We start from the raw sequence: 16,629 nt of genomic DNA, 5'->3' as shown, positions 1-16,629 counted from the left end.
AAACTTGTTTGGCTCGAAATAGCTGGACTACTGAAAAGATGCCTGAGCTAGCTCATAAACACTAGGGTTTTGGCTAGGTAGGTATGAACATAGCTTGCGCGATTGATGCTACGGGTAATCATTAGCACACAAGACAAATTACGAGCATAAGGACATTTATGATATACAGATAGTTCAATTGCTTAGAATCTTTTTTTTCTACTGCTTCTACCTATATTGACCAACTCCTTATATGCATATGAACGCTCTTACGCCTAGTTGCATGTTCGTAATTTATCTAGAAGGCCCTTCCACCTTTCATCTCCCTTACCAGCCATCAATAAACTATGGGAAAAGTTTTCCAGCACCCAGATTTCTTAATCCAACACCTCATCTGTAGCTCAATAAAGCAGCTAGTCTATCTATTAAGATATTTATCTCCTATATGCACTTGGAAGCAGTAGCATCAGTAGCATCAGTAGCAGCCCACGCTATAGCTGGAGTGCTAGATAACAGAATTGAGGTGTCAGATAATCTTTCTCTAAACCATGCATGTTATCGCCCTTTCCTAGTCGTAACGCAGTCACCCTAATGTTATATTGGTGTGCTATGAATCTGGACCTGATTCGGAGAACCGCAGTGTCAAGAGACGTCCTGAGTCGCAACCGAGATAGACAGTCGATCCCTTGATAATGCAATTCATGGTGCGATGCTCTGGAGGCAACCAAAGCATTGACTTACCATCTTTTAAGATCCAATCCCCATCTCTACTTACACCATAGCCTTGGAAGCTTACTTGCGGTGAGCCTTCAGCTAATGGCATGTCAGAAACCAGCGCTACATCCAGATCCAGATCGAAAGCACCGAGACCACAATAGAGGCGAGAGTTTGTTCTCGTATCGAACGAGAGCCACCTAGCTCTTCCAAGGTCGAACGACAGGATACAACTCGTAGCGGATAGATCCCAGATCTTGATGATACCATTCGATGACTCTGAGGCCAAGTATTGGGTATCTGATGAAAAAGCCAATGAAATAGGCTTAAACATTCTACCAGCCATGAATGTTCGAACACACGTGCCTGTTACTGTATCCCAAAGTTGGATGGTGCCTTCAATTGTTGCTGAAGCAATATGATCATCATTTGACGAGAATCTCGCTACTACAATGAGTTCGTCGTGAACTTCCAGCGTGTGGATACATGTCCACGTTGCTACATCCCAAATTTTGATCTTTCTGAAGATTGGCGCCGCAGCATATCGACCACCTGGCGAGAACATCACTGATGGGGTGTAATATCTAGAAGAGGTCTCAAGTGTTTTAACGCACAAGCCCGTAGCTGCATTCAAAATATGAATTGCGCCGTCGAACGAGCAAGAGATAATCAACTGGCCATCTTTTGAGAAGTCGATGGCTTTAACGCCGGTGGCATGGCTTTCGAGTACCTGGACGCACTTACCCGCGATATCCCATATGCGTATTGTGCCATCTCCCGCTCCCGAGGCAATACGACCGTCTCCGGACATGGCCAATGAATATATTGGTTTGTCATGGCACCCAGATCTTCGCACATCCACGTCTGTAGTTGCATGTAAATCCCAGATTTTGATCGTTTCGTCCCTGGAGCTCGATGCGAGTTGCCCATTGTCCAAAAAAGCCACTGACATGGATGAACCAGTATGGCCTTTGAGCGTTTTAGTACACACACCTGTAGCTGCATCCCAGATTTTAATCGTGCTATCGCCTGACGCCGAGGCGATCTGGCCATCTGTTGAGTATGCTACTGACTGCACTCCACGTTCATGGCCTCTGAGCGTCTGGACACATTCACCCGTAGCTGCATCCCAGATTTTGATCGTGGAATCATCTGATGCGGAAGCGATTTGGTGATCTGTTGAGTAGGCTACTGAGCGCACCATATCGGTGTGACCTTTGAGTGTTTGGATACACTCGCCTGTCGATATATCCCAGATTCTAACTGTCTTATCAATTGATCCCGAGATAATCCGATCATTTCCGTAGGAGTCCAGAGCTTGTATGGATCTATCGTGCCCTTCAAGTGTCTGGACGCATATACTAGTGCTTAGATCCCAAATCTTGATTTTTCCGCTCTTTAACCCTGTAGCGATTCGTTCGCTGGTTAAGGAGATCATGGAATGTATATCTATGGAATATAAACCGGGGCCATGATTTGCAAGTCTCAAGGTACATTCGCCTGTGGTTAGATCCCATATTTTAACACCCATATTATTTGATACCGAGACCATTCGACCATTTTTTAAGGAGGCCAATGCGTTAGGGTTCCAATTATTCCCAAACGTCCTTATGCACGTGCCTGTAGTCACATCCCATATCTGGATGGTTCCGTTCTCTGATGCTGAGGCAATCTGATTATTGTCAAGACAAATTAAGGACCATACTGAGCCTTGTTGGCCTTCGAGAGTCTGCAAGCAAGGGCTCCACTGGTCTTCGTTAATGGGCCTACTATGTATCCAGGAGGGAATATCATGTTGAAAAGCTTCGCGTATCAAGCTTTTCATAGGACTGAATAATAACGCTGCTGAGTATATTTGGAGAGGAGCAATTTCGATAGGCCTTCTATTGTAGAGAAGAAATCTGCGCGCGTCTTGAAGAAAAGTGAGTAGTTTTCCCTGGATTGATCGTGCCTGGGTCTGTCAGACTCGTCTATCATATAATGCCAAAGTGTAAACTGACCGTAAGTAAGGCGACAAGCTTTGTTATCGAGATAACGGCGTCCGATACATGGCGTAATATACTTAAAGACTCCAACCAATGAAGAAGATGCTTTCGAATAAACACATCGAGAGCTCCGTTATCTGCAAGGCTGTTTTGGTTACCAGTGCTGATTTTGCTTGCATTTCCTTCGCAGAGGTGTGATACCCAATAAAGGCAAGAATAGGCAATAGGACTTAATGGATCCGGGTCCGGTATGTGAACATCATCGCTGATAAAATTGTCGAAGTGTGATAGCTGATAGATGTTTTTTCTCAAAATTGCCTCCATTGCCTGTATCGACTGAGAAAATATGGCAAGATGTGTATCCTCGCTGCCCGAGGGAAAGATGGCAGAGACTGCTTCTTCGTTGCTGGTGAGATGATCTTTGGCTGACTGGTGGACGAAATAGATTGTACCGTCACGGATAGTTAGAAAAGAGCCACAGAGGGCTACAATTTCTTCCAAAAAATCGACATCATCTGAAAGATTCCCTGGGATATCGATGAGGCGCCCAAGCTCGCGAAGGGTGATTGGTCGATACACGCTCGTCATTATGGCGAGAATTCGCTTACAGAGGCTGACGTCGCTAGCATCGTCCATAGAGAGCACTTGATTCGTCATTTGTTTGTATAACGAATCAAGACCAAGCGGGTATTCTCCCAGCAGTCTGAGGACTTTCCATCGCTGATACTTTTCCAAGTTTTGGCAGACTAAAGCCACCCATAGGAATGTGTCGTTTGCATTATCAGACAGATAAGTTCGTACCGCATCGCACGTTTCTTTGTCATAGCCCTTCAGGTTTGCCAGCCGATGTACCTTTTCTCGAATGTAAATATCCACAGCATTGGAAATAGATTCTGTATTGAGCTCCAAGCTAAGCTTTGCCTTCTGCTCAGCGCGTCGCAGGCGCTCTTCTATCTGGGACCAATTTCGACTGGACACAATCCACTTTACTCGACAACAAGTGGAAGACGTATCTACAATCAAGTCCAAAAGCTTTTGTAAATCGGATGTACACTCATCAAGAGCGTCGACAACCAGGCATGTACTCTTTAGCGCTGGGTCTTGGAGGATAGCAGCGAGAATATCGGATAAGGCAATCCAAGTGTTGGAGCCTTCAAAGAGCTTTCCGCCAGCTTGGTCATACTCCTTTCGTAAATGTGAAACAAGCGATGGCTGCTTGTTAATAAGCATGAATATCAAACCACGTAGGACGGCAGCAGCGTTATTGAGTTGATGGTCAGTGGCCTGACAAAAGAAGTAGATGACATGAGCTGTGCCAGAGCGAATTGAGTGCTGGTCCAGCTCATTGATGATGCCACAGAGCAACATGGTCTTGCCTTTGCCTGGATCACCCTTTATCCAAAGCAGGCGGCTCTCCTCGTTGTTCCGCCAATGTTGGTAGTCAGGATTCTCAAGGATCCAGCTATATGCGTCGTGTAATAGACCGCCTTTTGTCTGTTCAATACGCTTCTTATCAGCGCTAGGATCTGTGAGACGTAGATCTTTCATGCACTGCTGGTCTTCTCTTGTCATCTGAGTTGTTGACTGCATTTCTGCATACTTGACAAGCTGCTCGAGGTTGGAGACCTTCTTTAGATCCACAAGGGTATTTGAGCCGTCGTTAAAAATGCGCTCGGCGTTCTGAATCGCTTGTATATCGCCATTCCAGTCATCGAGCCTGGCTATGTCACGTAAAAGCGCAAGTCCACGGCTGCGATAGTAGAGGCAAACGCTCTTTATCTCATACAAAAGGAGAGCTTTATAGAGATCAACGACCTGAGTCTCAAGTTCGCGTCGGATGCTGGCAAGGCCACCATCATTATCATTGGGGCTTTCTTTCAAGACGACATTGGATATATTCCAATACCAATCCATCCTCTTTATCACATACTCGATGCCATTACGATTGGCCTCTGTGGCAGCTATTGGATTTTGAATCATCTGCAAGCAAGTTAGCAGAGGTAGCAGGGAAGATCAAAGTGTCTATAAATTTGATCATGATTGGGGTGCTGGGTAATAATATCTATCGTGGAATTAATTACCTCAAGCGCCACGCACACGCCAGACCAAGCAAGCGCTGCCTGTGGTGCAGTCTGAATAGCAGAGCTGATAATATCTTTTGCGGCGAAAATAAATTGAGTGGCTGTGCCGATGGTCTCCTTTATTTTGGCCTCTCGGGCGGTGTTATTTAAACCCTCGTCAATAAGCCGCCGCATCTGTGTTCTTCTTGTGCGGGTATCGTCTTGCGCAATGACGTTCTTTTCAGAGTCTGTTACTGGGGAGTCGAATCCCTGGCTGTGAAGGTTACGAGACAGAATCTTCTCGTATGCCTGGATCAGTGCGCCGTCATGTTTCTTTAAAGCGTCATACGCTTGATCCCATAGTCGCTCTGGCAAGCTTGCATCAGGTACATGAGATATTGATACAGCACTTATAGAGGCAGATAATGGGAGCTCGTCTTACTTTGGTGAATCATCTTTATCTGAAAGGCCATCAGGCGTTGGCTTATCGGCATTCCGAGAGAAAATGCTGCGGAATCGCTGTCTGATAGGCATTACACGCAGAAATCAACCCTTTGGCTGTTGATGTTGAAGCAGTAGAGGTGGCAGATGTAGCAGATGTAGCAGATGTGGTCAAAACTTAGCAATAATGTCAGAGTAAGTATTTTTCATCCAAAGACATGTGTGTAATGGCAGAATTGGTCCTGATGGTTATGAAATTCTCTCAGCCTTGTCTTGCTCCCCGCTTGCTTCGTGATTCGCGCTTCACTGCATATGGCCGATGCCTGAATTGGTTGATCCTGCATACACCAATGGGCTGCATGCTTTAGGCGACGATGATTGGCCGCGCATGCTACATGTACCTACGTACCTGGTGGATATACCTCCGTCCCAATATCGTCAAAGGCTCTACTGCGTCGGTTACTTCAACATAAGGCTAATATATATTTGATGCGAGTGTTCATATAGTTTCAGCTGTGTGTGCGTTTTCGGGCTGCGGTCATCTTTGGTTCGCTGCCCTCCAGTTTAATCGCGCGAGTCGTAAAAAATGTATCGTTTATCGTGGTGGATGTAAAATAAGAAGGTTTTATTTTGCGTATATGACCTAGAAGTTGATTGTTTCTTGAATGCTGATTATACTCTACATGAAGTATCTTCCCTCGTACGGAAAATCAGCGTACTGGGTCTGATTGACGATGGGTCTTGCGTTTAACTGATATGGAAAAGAAAGGGAAAGGGAAAGGAAAGTTAGTTAAGCATCAAGAATGCTTACACCATGAAAGCTTCAATACAAAACGGTGTAAAATGAAAATTCGAAGAACGCCAATGTACTCGCAAGACCGTACTTCATTGTGACGACCTCAAACCTTCCTTCTTTTGCTGTAGCTACAAAGAAAGTATAGATGTGAACATCATCTAGAACACCATCTAGGAGCACTAGGCTAATCTTCAAATATCGAATTCAGCTATTTAGCAGAACTTTTGGCGACTGGATAGACGTCTGGAATCGTCAGCGAACGGACGAAATCGCGCCACTCACGGGCCATCTTTTTCCAGCCATGGCATAAGCGAAGGACGAGACCCTGCAAATCGTTGCGCATGAAAAGAGAAAGCCTAGAATTCATCCGATAATATTCATTCCGTTAATATTCATCCGACTGCCTCCCGACGCGTGGCAGCTTGTCAAAATTTCATCACAAATGACAGCCACAAGCTGTCAATCGCAAGTTAGAGCCACTGCATGTGCCGGCGTCAGCCACACCGTGGCCAATGGAAGGCTAGCATTTTCTTGCACTTTCTCGCATTCGACAACAACAAGTCACCACCAAGGCGGTGCATCGACACGATTACATGCGCCATGGCTCGGCACCGCGGAATCTCCCCCATTCTCCTCGACTATGTGCCGAAATACGCGGATACAAGACCGCAGATCGCGCCCGCGCCTTCATCGTCAGCCGCAGCCATGGAGCCATAAGCTTTCCACCTCCGCCACACGCACGCAAATCATTGGGATGCCGCATATCTCAGGACTTTATGACGGCGGCATTACCGCATGGCGAACCATGGCGTCGTCACCCCATCTTGTACCGCTGGGAATCTAGCATGCCATACGTCACGTCTTGAGCGGACTTCGGCCTGACAGCTTGTCAAACCTGTCAAAATGTGAGGCATAGCCGCGGTGAGAGTGACAGCGCCGGGAGTATCGGCACGCTCAGCATGTTGAGGAATTGGAGGAATTGGAGGAAAAGGCGAGCTGGGCGAGCTGAGCAAGCTGAGAGTAGGGGGCATATAAGAGAGAGCAGGTTCTGGGAATTGGTGAGCAGAAAGCTCATTCTGCTGTTGTTAAGGCCTACTGCGTCTTTGCTCCGGGCCATAACGAAACAATGATCGGGAATGCGCTCCTACAATGTGCAGGGCTTGCGGCCCTTGCAAACCTGCCGCTGATCCGGGCTGTTCCGTTTCTACAAACACCAACAACTACTTTCTCTTCCGCTGAGACCGTCACGCCGGCAATCGTATCTGTTATGAACGTTACCTCTCACGGCCCCTTTACAGGACCACCAGCATCGACTACCGGGGCGCTGACGGCTTCTACCATCTTGGCCTCAGAGATTCCGTCGGCGCCTCCTGCTCCGGGAACCTTCAACTACACAGCTGACGGCAAGCTCCACGGCCCTGAGCCTGCGCCGTTTACTCCAAATGGTGGCCTGGGAACCAATGGATCTGCTCCCGTCAGCCGACCCCAGAGTGACTATGACTACCAGTCGCTTGCACTGGCTCTCTACCAAGAATGGATCGAATGGGATCTCTTCCACTTCGGCCTAAAGAACTTTTCTACTAATCAGTTCAATTCCAGCGGCCTCAACGCAGATGATAGATTCCTCATTCAGTACATGGCCGATCAGGAGGTGGGACATGCTACGCTCCTGACCAACATCCTCGGTGCTCAGGCACCCAAGCAGTGTACTTACAACTATCCCGTGTCCAATGTTCGGGAGTTCCTTGACTTCAACCAAAAGCTCACGCGCGTGGGAGAAGCGGGTGCCTATGGATTTATACCTCATTTGAACAATAGACCGGCGGCCCAGCTGCTCCTCCAGAGCGTCGCAGTGGAGGCTCGCCAACAGCTCATCTTCCGCCAGCTTGGTGGACAATTCCCCATGCCCGTTTGGCACATTCCTGCAATTCCTCAGAGTTGGGCATGGACTCTGCTGGCGCCATACATCTCGAGCTGTCCTACCAACCAGAGTCGGCTTATATGGCAAAATTTCCCAGCGCTGAGTATCCTCAATCAGCCGAATCCTGCTCGTATCAATGCTTCTGATGCTTTCAACGAGACCACCGGGGCCGGTATTAATACTCTTTCCACGGCAAACATCACCAATTCGCAACTTTGTCAAAACGCGACCAACCCGACCAATCAGTCGCTCAACTGCGCGCCAGCCATCACCCAGAACCGCACTATCCCGCTCTCTTACCCAGGCCGCCAGGTTTTCCTGCACTGGGACACTCCCGGGAAACTAGTCGGGCCAAACAACAGCTACGTAACCAATACCACGGCTAGAGTACCCCGGTGGGCGGCATGGGTATCGCAGCTGAACGTTACGTACTCTCGGCTGTTGAACATCAATTTGCGGAACCAGACGGCGTTTACTTTCCAGCCCAACGTGTCGACGTGGGATCATGATCCCGCGATCAACGGAACCATGTTTTTGGCGCTCACGGATGCAAGGCTCAACGTCACACCGTTTAATTTGAGCCAGCTCAATCCTCATGTCGCAGCTCTCGGTGTTTATCAGGCTGGTTAAGCTGATTCTCAACTGCATAAACCATAAACCATAAACCCAGGCAAGAAAAAAAAGGTACCAGTTAAATAGTTCCAGTTATGTAAACTTTCGGTATATCTGGTATGGGGTTGAGTTCATGCTGTACACATGCGTCTAATGAATGGTTTTTGTGGCGGTAATCCTGCCAGATAATACCAGACTTTGGTTGTGAATAGTCAACAAGTAAACAATCAATTGATTATTAGACGAATTGTAAAGTTTAATTACTACTAGGTGTATGCTTACTTCAGAAACACAACTCGCTGGACGTGAGATAATTTGGTCATGGTAGATGCATGCCACACCCGTATTATTGGAAGCTATAAGTCTTTCGTCATTCGACACATGTTGGCTCTTATATCTCGGCTACGGAATGATTATGGCAGAACTACGCAAAGTTGTGCTCCACTTTCATCTTGTCCTTGATGACTGCGACAATTGTATCCATCACTCAGTGTATAAAGGCATATATGTATCTTAACCATGTATACAACTGCAAAAGACATTACACTTCTACATCACAATATCACCCTGCAATCCAATTTCCGTAAATGCTCAGCTATGAGTCGGATCTTGTAGTTTACAAAAAGCTTGAAGTTTCTCGAACCAGCCGACAAGACCGACAAGGAACGGCAAGCTCAGCCCAGATATTATTACTTGTTTCAGAGCCAGGAGGCAGATTATAAAACCTGCAATAGCTAGGTACAGTATGATACTGGCATTGACTATACATGGAGCTCATTAGAAGTTACAATATTAACGGTAGAGTCCGTGAAACCATCCAGCGATGACTCTGAAGTTTGCTAGCGACGCGTAGCTGCCCAGCGATTGATATAAACTCTACGAGAGATTCTAACGCAGCACCAGCGCCCAGTATGTAGCACTCCATCGCAATAGTGTCAAACCCAATATGCTTAGACCCCGAGGTGAATACTGCATGTACCCTCACCAATCCGTTAAGGATTAGATCAGTAAAGAATAGTCTACCATTTGTTCGGAACTTACTTCAAACTTCTTCCTTTTTGTCTTCTTGAAGCTCTTGTCAATGACAACGTCGACGACAAACTGTGGTATCCTCAAGTGAGTGTGATAGCTACAGCAAGAGGTAAAATCTTTCGAGGTATGGTAAGTGCCTACTTTCATCAAGCTTCTCCAATTGGCAACTAGAGGCCGAATTTTAGTAGTGCCGTACGTACAGCACATGGTCAAGACGAATGCCGACTTGCTTCAGTCACCAGCGTCTCGCGCATATCACCCATGAGGTGGTGCTCAAGTGGTGCGGCTCCCATTCCAAATCAAAAGAAGCCTTGTTGAGACGAAGTGGCAGAGCTACTCAAATAGATATGGCCAAAGGGGGACAAAGCAGTCCTTTTTGGAAGACTAGGGCCCTTGGGACGACGAGGTAATGAGATTTCTCCACGGATACTCTCCACGGTAAATGGAGGCTTTGTCAAAGTGCATGTGAGATGTAAGATTTGTCATTTACTATGCTACTTTGAAGCATACCTCGAATTATAATCGTTAGCATCAAAGAACATAGACTCTCCCATCCGCAATCGATGTGACAGTTTTCACTTTGCCATTTTTACTATTACTCAGCATGCCACTGCTTTACAATAGTTAGATGATCCCTCCTGTATTCGATACTATGACTTTTATTTACATTAAATGATCTTTAATGCAGGCACAATTATGACAAAACGATAAAGGTGCAACATCTAGCGCAAAGGCTTGTCAAACTACAGGCCTGCAATGTCGCTATGATCATCGTTTTAACCATGAAGATGTTAGTCAAGTGAGTCGGGAAATGGAAGATGACAGTTACATAATATTACACAAAGTTGTAAAAAGTCTGAAACTCTACCTGCGTTTAAGTTGGTATAGGCAGCCTAATAAATTCCATATCGACCGTTTTGGTAAAGAACAAGGTGAATAAATCGAGAATATCATGTAGCCAGCAGCCTAATATGCATGCTGGAGGATAGCATCAGTCGATATTTGCCCAACGGAGAACACTGCAACTGATGAAGTCACTTTATCCGATTTTACCCTCTGTCATTCTTGTGCTGGCGTTGCATCAGGAATCTCCCGGCAATCCTACATCAGAAAGGTGGGCATGCGAAAGATGGTAGCAAGTTCCACAAATATAGGATACATATATATTGGACTATTCGTCGACACATGATTCGTCATGAGGAAGTGGTAAACCAAAATTCTATCAAAGGCACATGACTTGAACACGAAAACTGTTAGAATGCTCAATTAAAGGTGTCTCAATGAGGCCGGAACACCAGGAAAAAAATAACTTTGAGGACAAACGAGCTTGTCCTTATGACTCAATGGTTCCATATAACACGCCTTTGCCCAAAGTAACCTTTCGCCAGAGCTTGGAAAAAGTCTAAGGAATAGAAGCCGAAAGTAAATAAGCCATTGTTTTGATACACAATCCGCAAGCGACGCTTAATCAGCCTAGTGTTGAATATGCAAATCCGTTATCCTGCCACCCACTTGATCCACATATTGCGTTTGTATGTGATTTGAGCAAGATACTTCTAGTCATCATCTTCGCTTCTATTCGACTATTAATATCCACTGCTGGAAAGCATCAAAGCTTGGGCAAGCGTCTTAGTCTCTGCCATGGCGTATATTTGGGCTATAAAGCAGGTGTCCGTAGTAGCTCCATTACTCTTTCATCATCTCAACAATTACCTTGGTCTATATCACTTCTTCTCTTCCATATACGATTTACCGTTTGTGAATGCTCTCTTGTTATGCGCAATGGCGTTTCTTCTAATTAACCTTCATGCACAAACTTCATCTGGCCGCAGGCAAGGTCCACTCCACCACCCAACTATCATCGCGCCTATAACAAGCTAGTGCAATGTAAAGTCTGGTGCTGTCTGAGGATCGCTACTCGACATCAAGATACAACGCCTCGGCGAGCAGAGAATACGGATTCGTGTCGTGCTCTCCTCATTATGCAAGAGTCGGCCGCCACCATGAGCTATATCAACGGCATAGAGACTTCGTGCAGGTAGTCTAGAGTGCCCTGGACGCTCGTCAATCCATGGGGCTGAATTTAAAAAAAAAAAAAAAACGCATCCTCCTCAATGGCTGATGCTGGCAAATCCATCTCTAGGTTTGATGCAGCCTAGCTCACTCAGCTCTCATAAAACGATGACGAAATCGAAAACAGCCTCTTGCGGGTCCATATAGGCACAAGGCGGCTATCTCGGCCGCCAGAGAGCTCAAGGCTGCCGGGTGACAAGTTGAGGTCAAGCTGCTTCCTGCAACCCCGCACGTCCAACTGAATGTCTCTCGTAATTCCAGATCGTCAAGGCCCTTTTGGAAGCTTGGCTCAAGTCCCATGGGCGCGCGGCTCCAGCTCTGGTGCATGGGGATGAGTAAGACGAGCAAGTGTCTGTCTCTGCTGCGCATACACTACCATCACGTTCCAATTATGCACCACATACATACATGGTGCTCCATCTGTCGCCAAGATCTCGGCTTACAGTACACACTCGTGTCCTGGCAAGCAGCCCCATCACAGATCCCCGAGATGGAACCCAGCTCAAAGCTGGTGCTCAGAGACACAGGGTGACTGACCAAGACACTGAAATCGAATTGGCACATCTGCAATCCAAGTCTGCCCCCCGGGTTCGCGAGCGACCTTCCATGTCCATCCACGCAGATTCAGGCCAGGGATCCTCGTCCCTTGCCACCATTTTAGCGCGCGAGCAGTGATCGTTGGCTAGCCGAGTGGGGGAGCTAGATTCGGACCTGGCTTGTTAGAGCCACGCTGGGCTGGGCTGGTTCGCATATCGAGAATCAAAGCTCCAGCGTCCGGAAGAGGCGCTTGGGTTTCAGAGGTCGGGGCTACCCGCAGCAACCGCTGGACCTGACCCCGCCGGTGAAACATGAACATTTCCAAGAGTGTTTGGTGTCCCTTGGTTGCCATTGCTGGGGGAAACGGCGAGAGATGGGTGTGAGTTATCGATCGGGGGGGGCTTGGTTGGAATTCGTCATCTAGTCATTGCTAAAGGGGCGAGAGGTGAGAGCGAGTAATACGGAGTAGACGTCTCCGATTTTCTGTTGCCCGCAAGCACACAAAACTTGGCCGGCCGCATGGGTCTGTCAGGCGTATGAGTCGTCGTATTAGACAGTGGCGCAAATCCGATCTAGCGGGTCAGCGTGGAAGCCAGCATCTGTAAGCAAGAAAAGCGAGGAAATCAAAGAAAAGAAGCACACCAGCGGAGAGTTTCGGACAAGAAGATGATGATGCTATTCACGGAAAGGCTTAGAGGCTCTGATACCAGACATCACATGGCTCAGGGAAGCCTCCAACTAACGGCTCGTAGCATAAGCGCACCGCTGGTGATGTCTTCACCAGTTCAATCTCTGCAGAACCCTCGGTTCAGCCGTGCCTCTTGTTCAATATCTTGGTCAGCGAATGCCTAGTGCGTACGATGCGGAAGTCATCAAGCATCAGCAACCTTTGAATAGGTACTCGGCTGCATTCCTAAAGGTGGGAGCTTCAAGTTATTAGAGTTGTTGCATTCTTACCTGCCTAGATACCTACTACTAGTAGTAGGTATGTAGGTATCCATGCGGCTCTGGCCCAGATGCAGATGCGCTGCAGGAGATTCTGCCGGTAGAGCAGCGCTCCAGTGGCAATCGTTGGCGGAAAAGCACATCCGGGCAGATCTTGGCGATTCACCGACTTTTCGGGGAGATTGACCGAGCGTAGACCGGGCTTTTGGTAGAGATGCAAGTACAGAGTACGGCATGGCAGTATGATGGATGGCAGGGTTGCATTCGTACCTTGGAAGACAACGGCTATCGCTGCCACCTTGAAGTTTTTGACTGACTGCCGCGTAGGTTTGCTGGGACAAACATAAATTTTAGTGGGGGCTGCTTCTGTTTACAGTTTCCCCCTATGTCAATAGACATTGACGTTTCGCAGTGCAAGAGCCACCGCCAAGGTACGAGGTGGCCTTAATGTTTAGGTACAGACAAGCTCTCTCAAGCTTGGCGCCTTGTTTTCTCGTATGGCTCACCGATAACCTTTCGGTCAAGACTATTCATCTTTAGCTTGCAAGACACTCAACAATCATGATACTTTATGCCTTGGCAAGTGCCCAACGCGACTCATCCAAGCAAGGTGTTGATACATGGAACCTGCGAGCATTACCTAGTGCCTGTGCACCCAGCAAATGAGGGGCAGGCGGGGAGATCCCAAGGAGGACGGTGATCCTTCAGGCTAGCATTATTGCCTGTCCAGTACGGCCCTCGCCACCGCTACCGATGCGACTCCGGCTCTGGTTTTGCCATTCCGAAAAGCCCACCCCGAAGAAACGGCAAGGATCTTGAGCATCCAATTGCGGCGGCCGTTGCGCATGTCGGTGCTGTGCCCGCAGCTGCTCGTCTGGGCTGAGGCGAAGAGGCATCTTGGCTGCCGGAGCAACCCACAGTTTGCGAGCCCAAGAGTTGGGCTTGAATGCTGCGGCATACAAGCAGGTGGCTGCAATGGCACGATGCCCCAATTTCACGCAGGTAGCACTACATGTCCGGGATGTACAGCATGTACAGCATGCGTGGCCTTTGTTGCGTCGCCGCGTTGAAAGCAGCTCATTTGCTTCCACGGCGCTACGGTGTCGTGCGTGGCATCAAACTTAACATCAAATCGCCGCGCCGGCATACGAACCAGCCTGGAGTCTGCATCAAGTCTCAATCGATTGCCGTATCCGAAATCAGACGATGATTGATCCACCGACACCTACCAAGCACGCTCGCACAGGCAATTGATGCTTGCTGTCTGCCTTGGCGATGCGCAGGGAGGTACTACTGGGTTGGTAGTAGTAGGTACAGATCAGATACGGCCTCCTTGATGTGCCACAGCAGCATGCAGCATGCAGTGAACACGCTCTCCGCAAACAACTCATCCATGCAGATGTTTACCTACGGAACATACCAACAGCACATGCTGAACCATGACCCATACGCTTGGCTGCAAACCATTGGGCGGGCTACATGCAGCATGCAGCGTCTTGCGTCTCGTCTCGCTCGTCACCCGGACAGGCTCACACAGGACGCTGCCTACCAGGCATGGCTGCAGCTGCATGTATGTGATGGCTGCCTTTATCCATATCTGTAGCCGCCACCGAACAGCGAAGACGACGAGTTGTCCCGAGTCAAGCTCCCTCTTTGTGCTAACCGAAACTAAAGACTCGCTCGACTCGGTCAAATTACACGTGCCTTACACTCTCCAGCAATGATGGATACCAGCTTCGGCTCCAGACTTCTCCTGAAACCAGCAACGCCTAGCCTTAAACGACGTTGTTCGCCTGGAAGAGCGAATTGAATTCCACTTGTGCCTGTTGAGTTTGTGCCACAGCGGTGCTCCTCGCAGTCCCTGGCACTAGGTACATTTGATGTATTCAAACGCGAGTAATCCGTCGATATGCCTACTAGTAGTATGTTAGTAAGTAAGGCAGTTTACCTACCTATCCAGGCAGGCATAAAAGGCCTGTTATGGCTCTCTCTATCCCAGCACAGCACTGGATGCCTCGTAGCATCGCAATGGCCAATCTGCTGCCAGAGTCTCCGGCCAGGTGCAAAATCTAGCGCAGCGACACAGCTGCCGCATCGGCATAATATAGAGTTGAGGCCACCTCTTGATTGGCGCCGCAGCCCAACCGTTATAAATCGCGGTGGCCACTGGCTTACGGGGCTCTTCCGGGACCTTTCGCAGGGCTCGCCGTGGCGCCGTTAGCACTGGGTCTGCTACTGTAGCCAGGTCCGCTTCGCCGCTTGCCTAAAGGGGAGGATGCCAGGAAATGATTTCTCTCCCGTTTTGTGCTTCAGACACAACTTCTCCCACGCTCCTCTTCATCCTCTTCGCCGTCTCTATCCCTCTCTGTGCTTGTATGATACGGTCTCGTCGCCCATGGTGAGGCACTGGAGCTGACCCTCTGCCGGTTACTTTTCTTGTGCTTTCCTACACTCCTTTCGCCTGTCCTGTACCTATTATCCGCTGTACAATTTCCCTTCCCGACGGATCTGAGGCCGTCGTCAACCGTCCTCTGCTCCTGTTCGCCGGGGGGTCTGACCTCCATCCATCTGTAGTCCAATACGTCAAAAATATCGATCTGAGCTGCTGGATTCGAGTCCGTGTTCCGCCTTGCCCCGTCTAATTTACCTTGCTGCAGACTGTGAGGTACGTATGTCAATCAGCCCTTCAGCCCTATTTGCATTATAGCCACGCTTTTGCTTCCCAATCTTCATCTCCATCCGCCTTTGCTCGCGGTGCGTGTCTATGGTCACTGCCGGTATAGCATAACATCTCTGGCATTTGACGGATTTGGCGATGAGCTGGCCGAGGCACCGGTTCAACGAGATGAAATCCAGACTGCGTCACAGCGCGAGCTTTGCTGGCCTGCTTCCCTCTCTCTTCGCCAATGCTTCTTGTTCCATGGCACGGACTGAGCAAAGGGTCAACGTCGAGGCTGGGGGACTCTGGGGTGCTTCGTGCAACCAAGACACCATCGCCAGCTCACGGGCACGAGCACGTTTTGCCATCCTGCCTGTGCCAGTATACGAGCAACGGCAGCACTAGCGGCCACGGCCTGGCGTCACCTTGGCTTGCGAGCTGGATATAGTCCGGGCGTCTGGCCGCTGCCTCACGCTCTGCCTCGCCGTGCTCAATCCCCAACACCAACGAGATGCTGAGCTGGCAGCGCGCCGCCGATGACGACTCGGCCTCCCAGCGGTCTCTGTCGAGCTTGATCCAGCGACGGCGGCAGCACGACGGCGGCATCTGGACGCTGGATGGATGCACCCCAAAGACCCCTGCCTGGCGCGCTGGCCCCAGTCCAGCCCAGACCATCTGGGCATCCACCGGCTCATCCTTGCTCATCCTTGCTTGTGGCTGCAACACCGACCACAGACCAGCATCGCCTTGCCTCGTCAACGGTCCAATCCCTTCGCCCTATCCCACCCCGCCTCCAGCGTCGCCGGCTCCTGTGCCTGGCCCTAACATTCTCGTCCACAACGACAAGGCGTGCTGACTCTTGTCCTTCTGCTTCA

At 48.9% G+C, this 16,629-nt stretch overlaps 4 protein-coding genes across 5 annotated transcripts; 3 read left to right on the top strand and 1 right to left on the bottom strand.

Annotated features, from left to right (window-relative positions):
* Window positions 1-200: 200 nt before the first annotated feature.
* Window positions 201-5,479, bottom strand: TrAtP1_005761 (uncharacterized protein). 2 transcript variants are annotated; one of them, XM_066112850.1, is made up of 4 exons: window positions 5,181-5,479; window positions 4,760-5,106; window positions 2,694-4,658; window positions 201-2,644 (listed from the first exon to the last, which is right to left on the bottom strand). In XM_066112850.1, exons 1-4 carry the CDS (start codon window positions 5,230-5,232, stop codon window positions 587-589), a joined length of 4,422 nt encoding a protein of 1,473 aa, XP_065968936.1. In that variant the 5' UTR covers window positions 5,233-5,479; the 3' UTR covers window positions 201-586. The 2 variants fall into 2 exon arrangements, with proteins under 2 accessions (XP_065968936.1, XP_065968937.1); XM_066112851.1 differs by having other exon boundaries at window positions 4,760-5,479.
* Window positions 5,480-7,101: 1,622 nt separating this feature from the next.
* On the top strand, window positions 7,102-8,526 carry TrAtP1_005760 (uncharacterized protein; the record flags this gene model as incomplete). The annotated part of the gene is made up of 1 exon (XM_014089079.2): window positions 7,102-8,526. One exon carries the CDS (start codon window positions 7,102-7,104, stop codon window positions 8,524-8,526), a length of 1,425 nt encoding a protein of 474 aa, XP_013944554.1.
* Window positions 8,527-11,349: 2,823 nt separating this feature from the next.
* On the top strand, window positions 11,350-12,951 carry TrAtP1_005759 (uncharacterized protein). Its single transcript, XM_066112849.1, has one exon. It carries the CDS (start codon window positions 12,022-12,024, stop codon window positions 12,286-12,288), a length of 267 nt encoding a protein of 88 aa, XP_065968935.1. The 5' UTR covers window positions 11,350-12,021; the 3' UTR covers window positions 12,289-12,951.
* A 2,462-nt stretch (window positions 12,952-15,413) lies between these two features.
* Window positions 15,414-16,610, top strand: TrAtP1_005758 (uncharacterized protein; the record flags this gene model as incomplete). The annotated part of the gene is made up of 1 exon (XM_066112848.1): window positions 15,414-16,610. Exon 1 carries the CDS (start codon window positions 16,266-16,268, stop codon window positions 16,608-16,610), a length of 345 nt encoding a protein of 114 aa, XP_065968934.1. The 5' UTR covers window positions 15,414-16,265.
* Between the last annotated feature and the right edge of the window lie 19 nt (window positions 16,611-16,629).

The sequence above is a fragment of the Trichoderma atroviride genome, chromosome 3 (assembly GCF_020647795.1).
Source record: "Trichoderma atroviride chromosome 3, complete sequence".
NCBI lineage: Eukaryota > Fungi > Ascomycota > Sordariomycetes > Hypocreales > Hypocreaceae > Trichoderma > Trichoderma atroviride.
Note: the sequence above shows the minus strand (reverse complement) of the source record. Positions and strands in the feature narration are given on the sequence as shown.

What these genes read in the sequence shown, in the direction of transcription:
- TrAtP1_005759 (XM_066112849.1), top strand. Translation starts at nt 12,022, where the DNA reads ATGGTGCTCCATCTGTCGCCAAGATCTCGGCTTACAGTACACACTCGT.
- TrAtP1_005761 (XM_066112850.1), bottom strand. Translation starts at nt 5,232, where the DNA reads ATGCCGATAAGCCAACGCCTGATGGCCTTTCAGATAAAGATGATTCAC. An exon ending in GATAAAGATGATTCACCAAA is followed by an intron (nt 5,107 to 5,180) that starts GTAAGACGAGCT and finishes CAAGCTTGCCAG; the next exon opens with AGCGACTATGGGATCAAGCG. An exon ending in AGCTTGTCGCCTTACTTACG is followed by an intron (nt 2,645 to 2,693) that starts GTCAGTTTACAC and finishes TGACAGACCCAG; the next exon opens with GCACGATCAATCCAGGGAAA.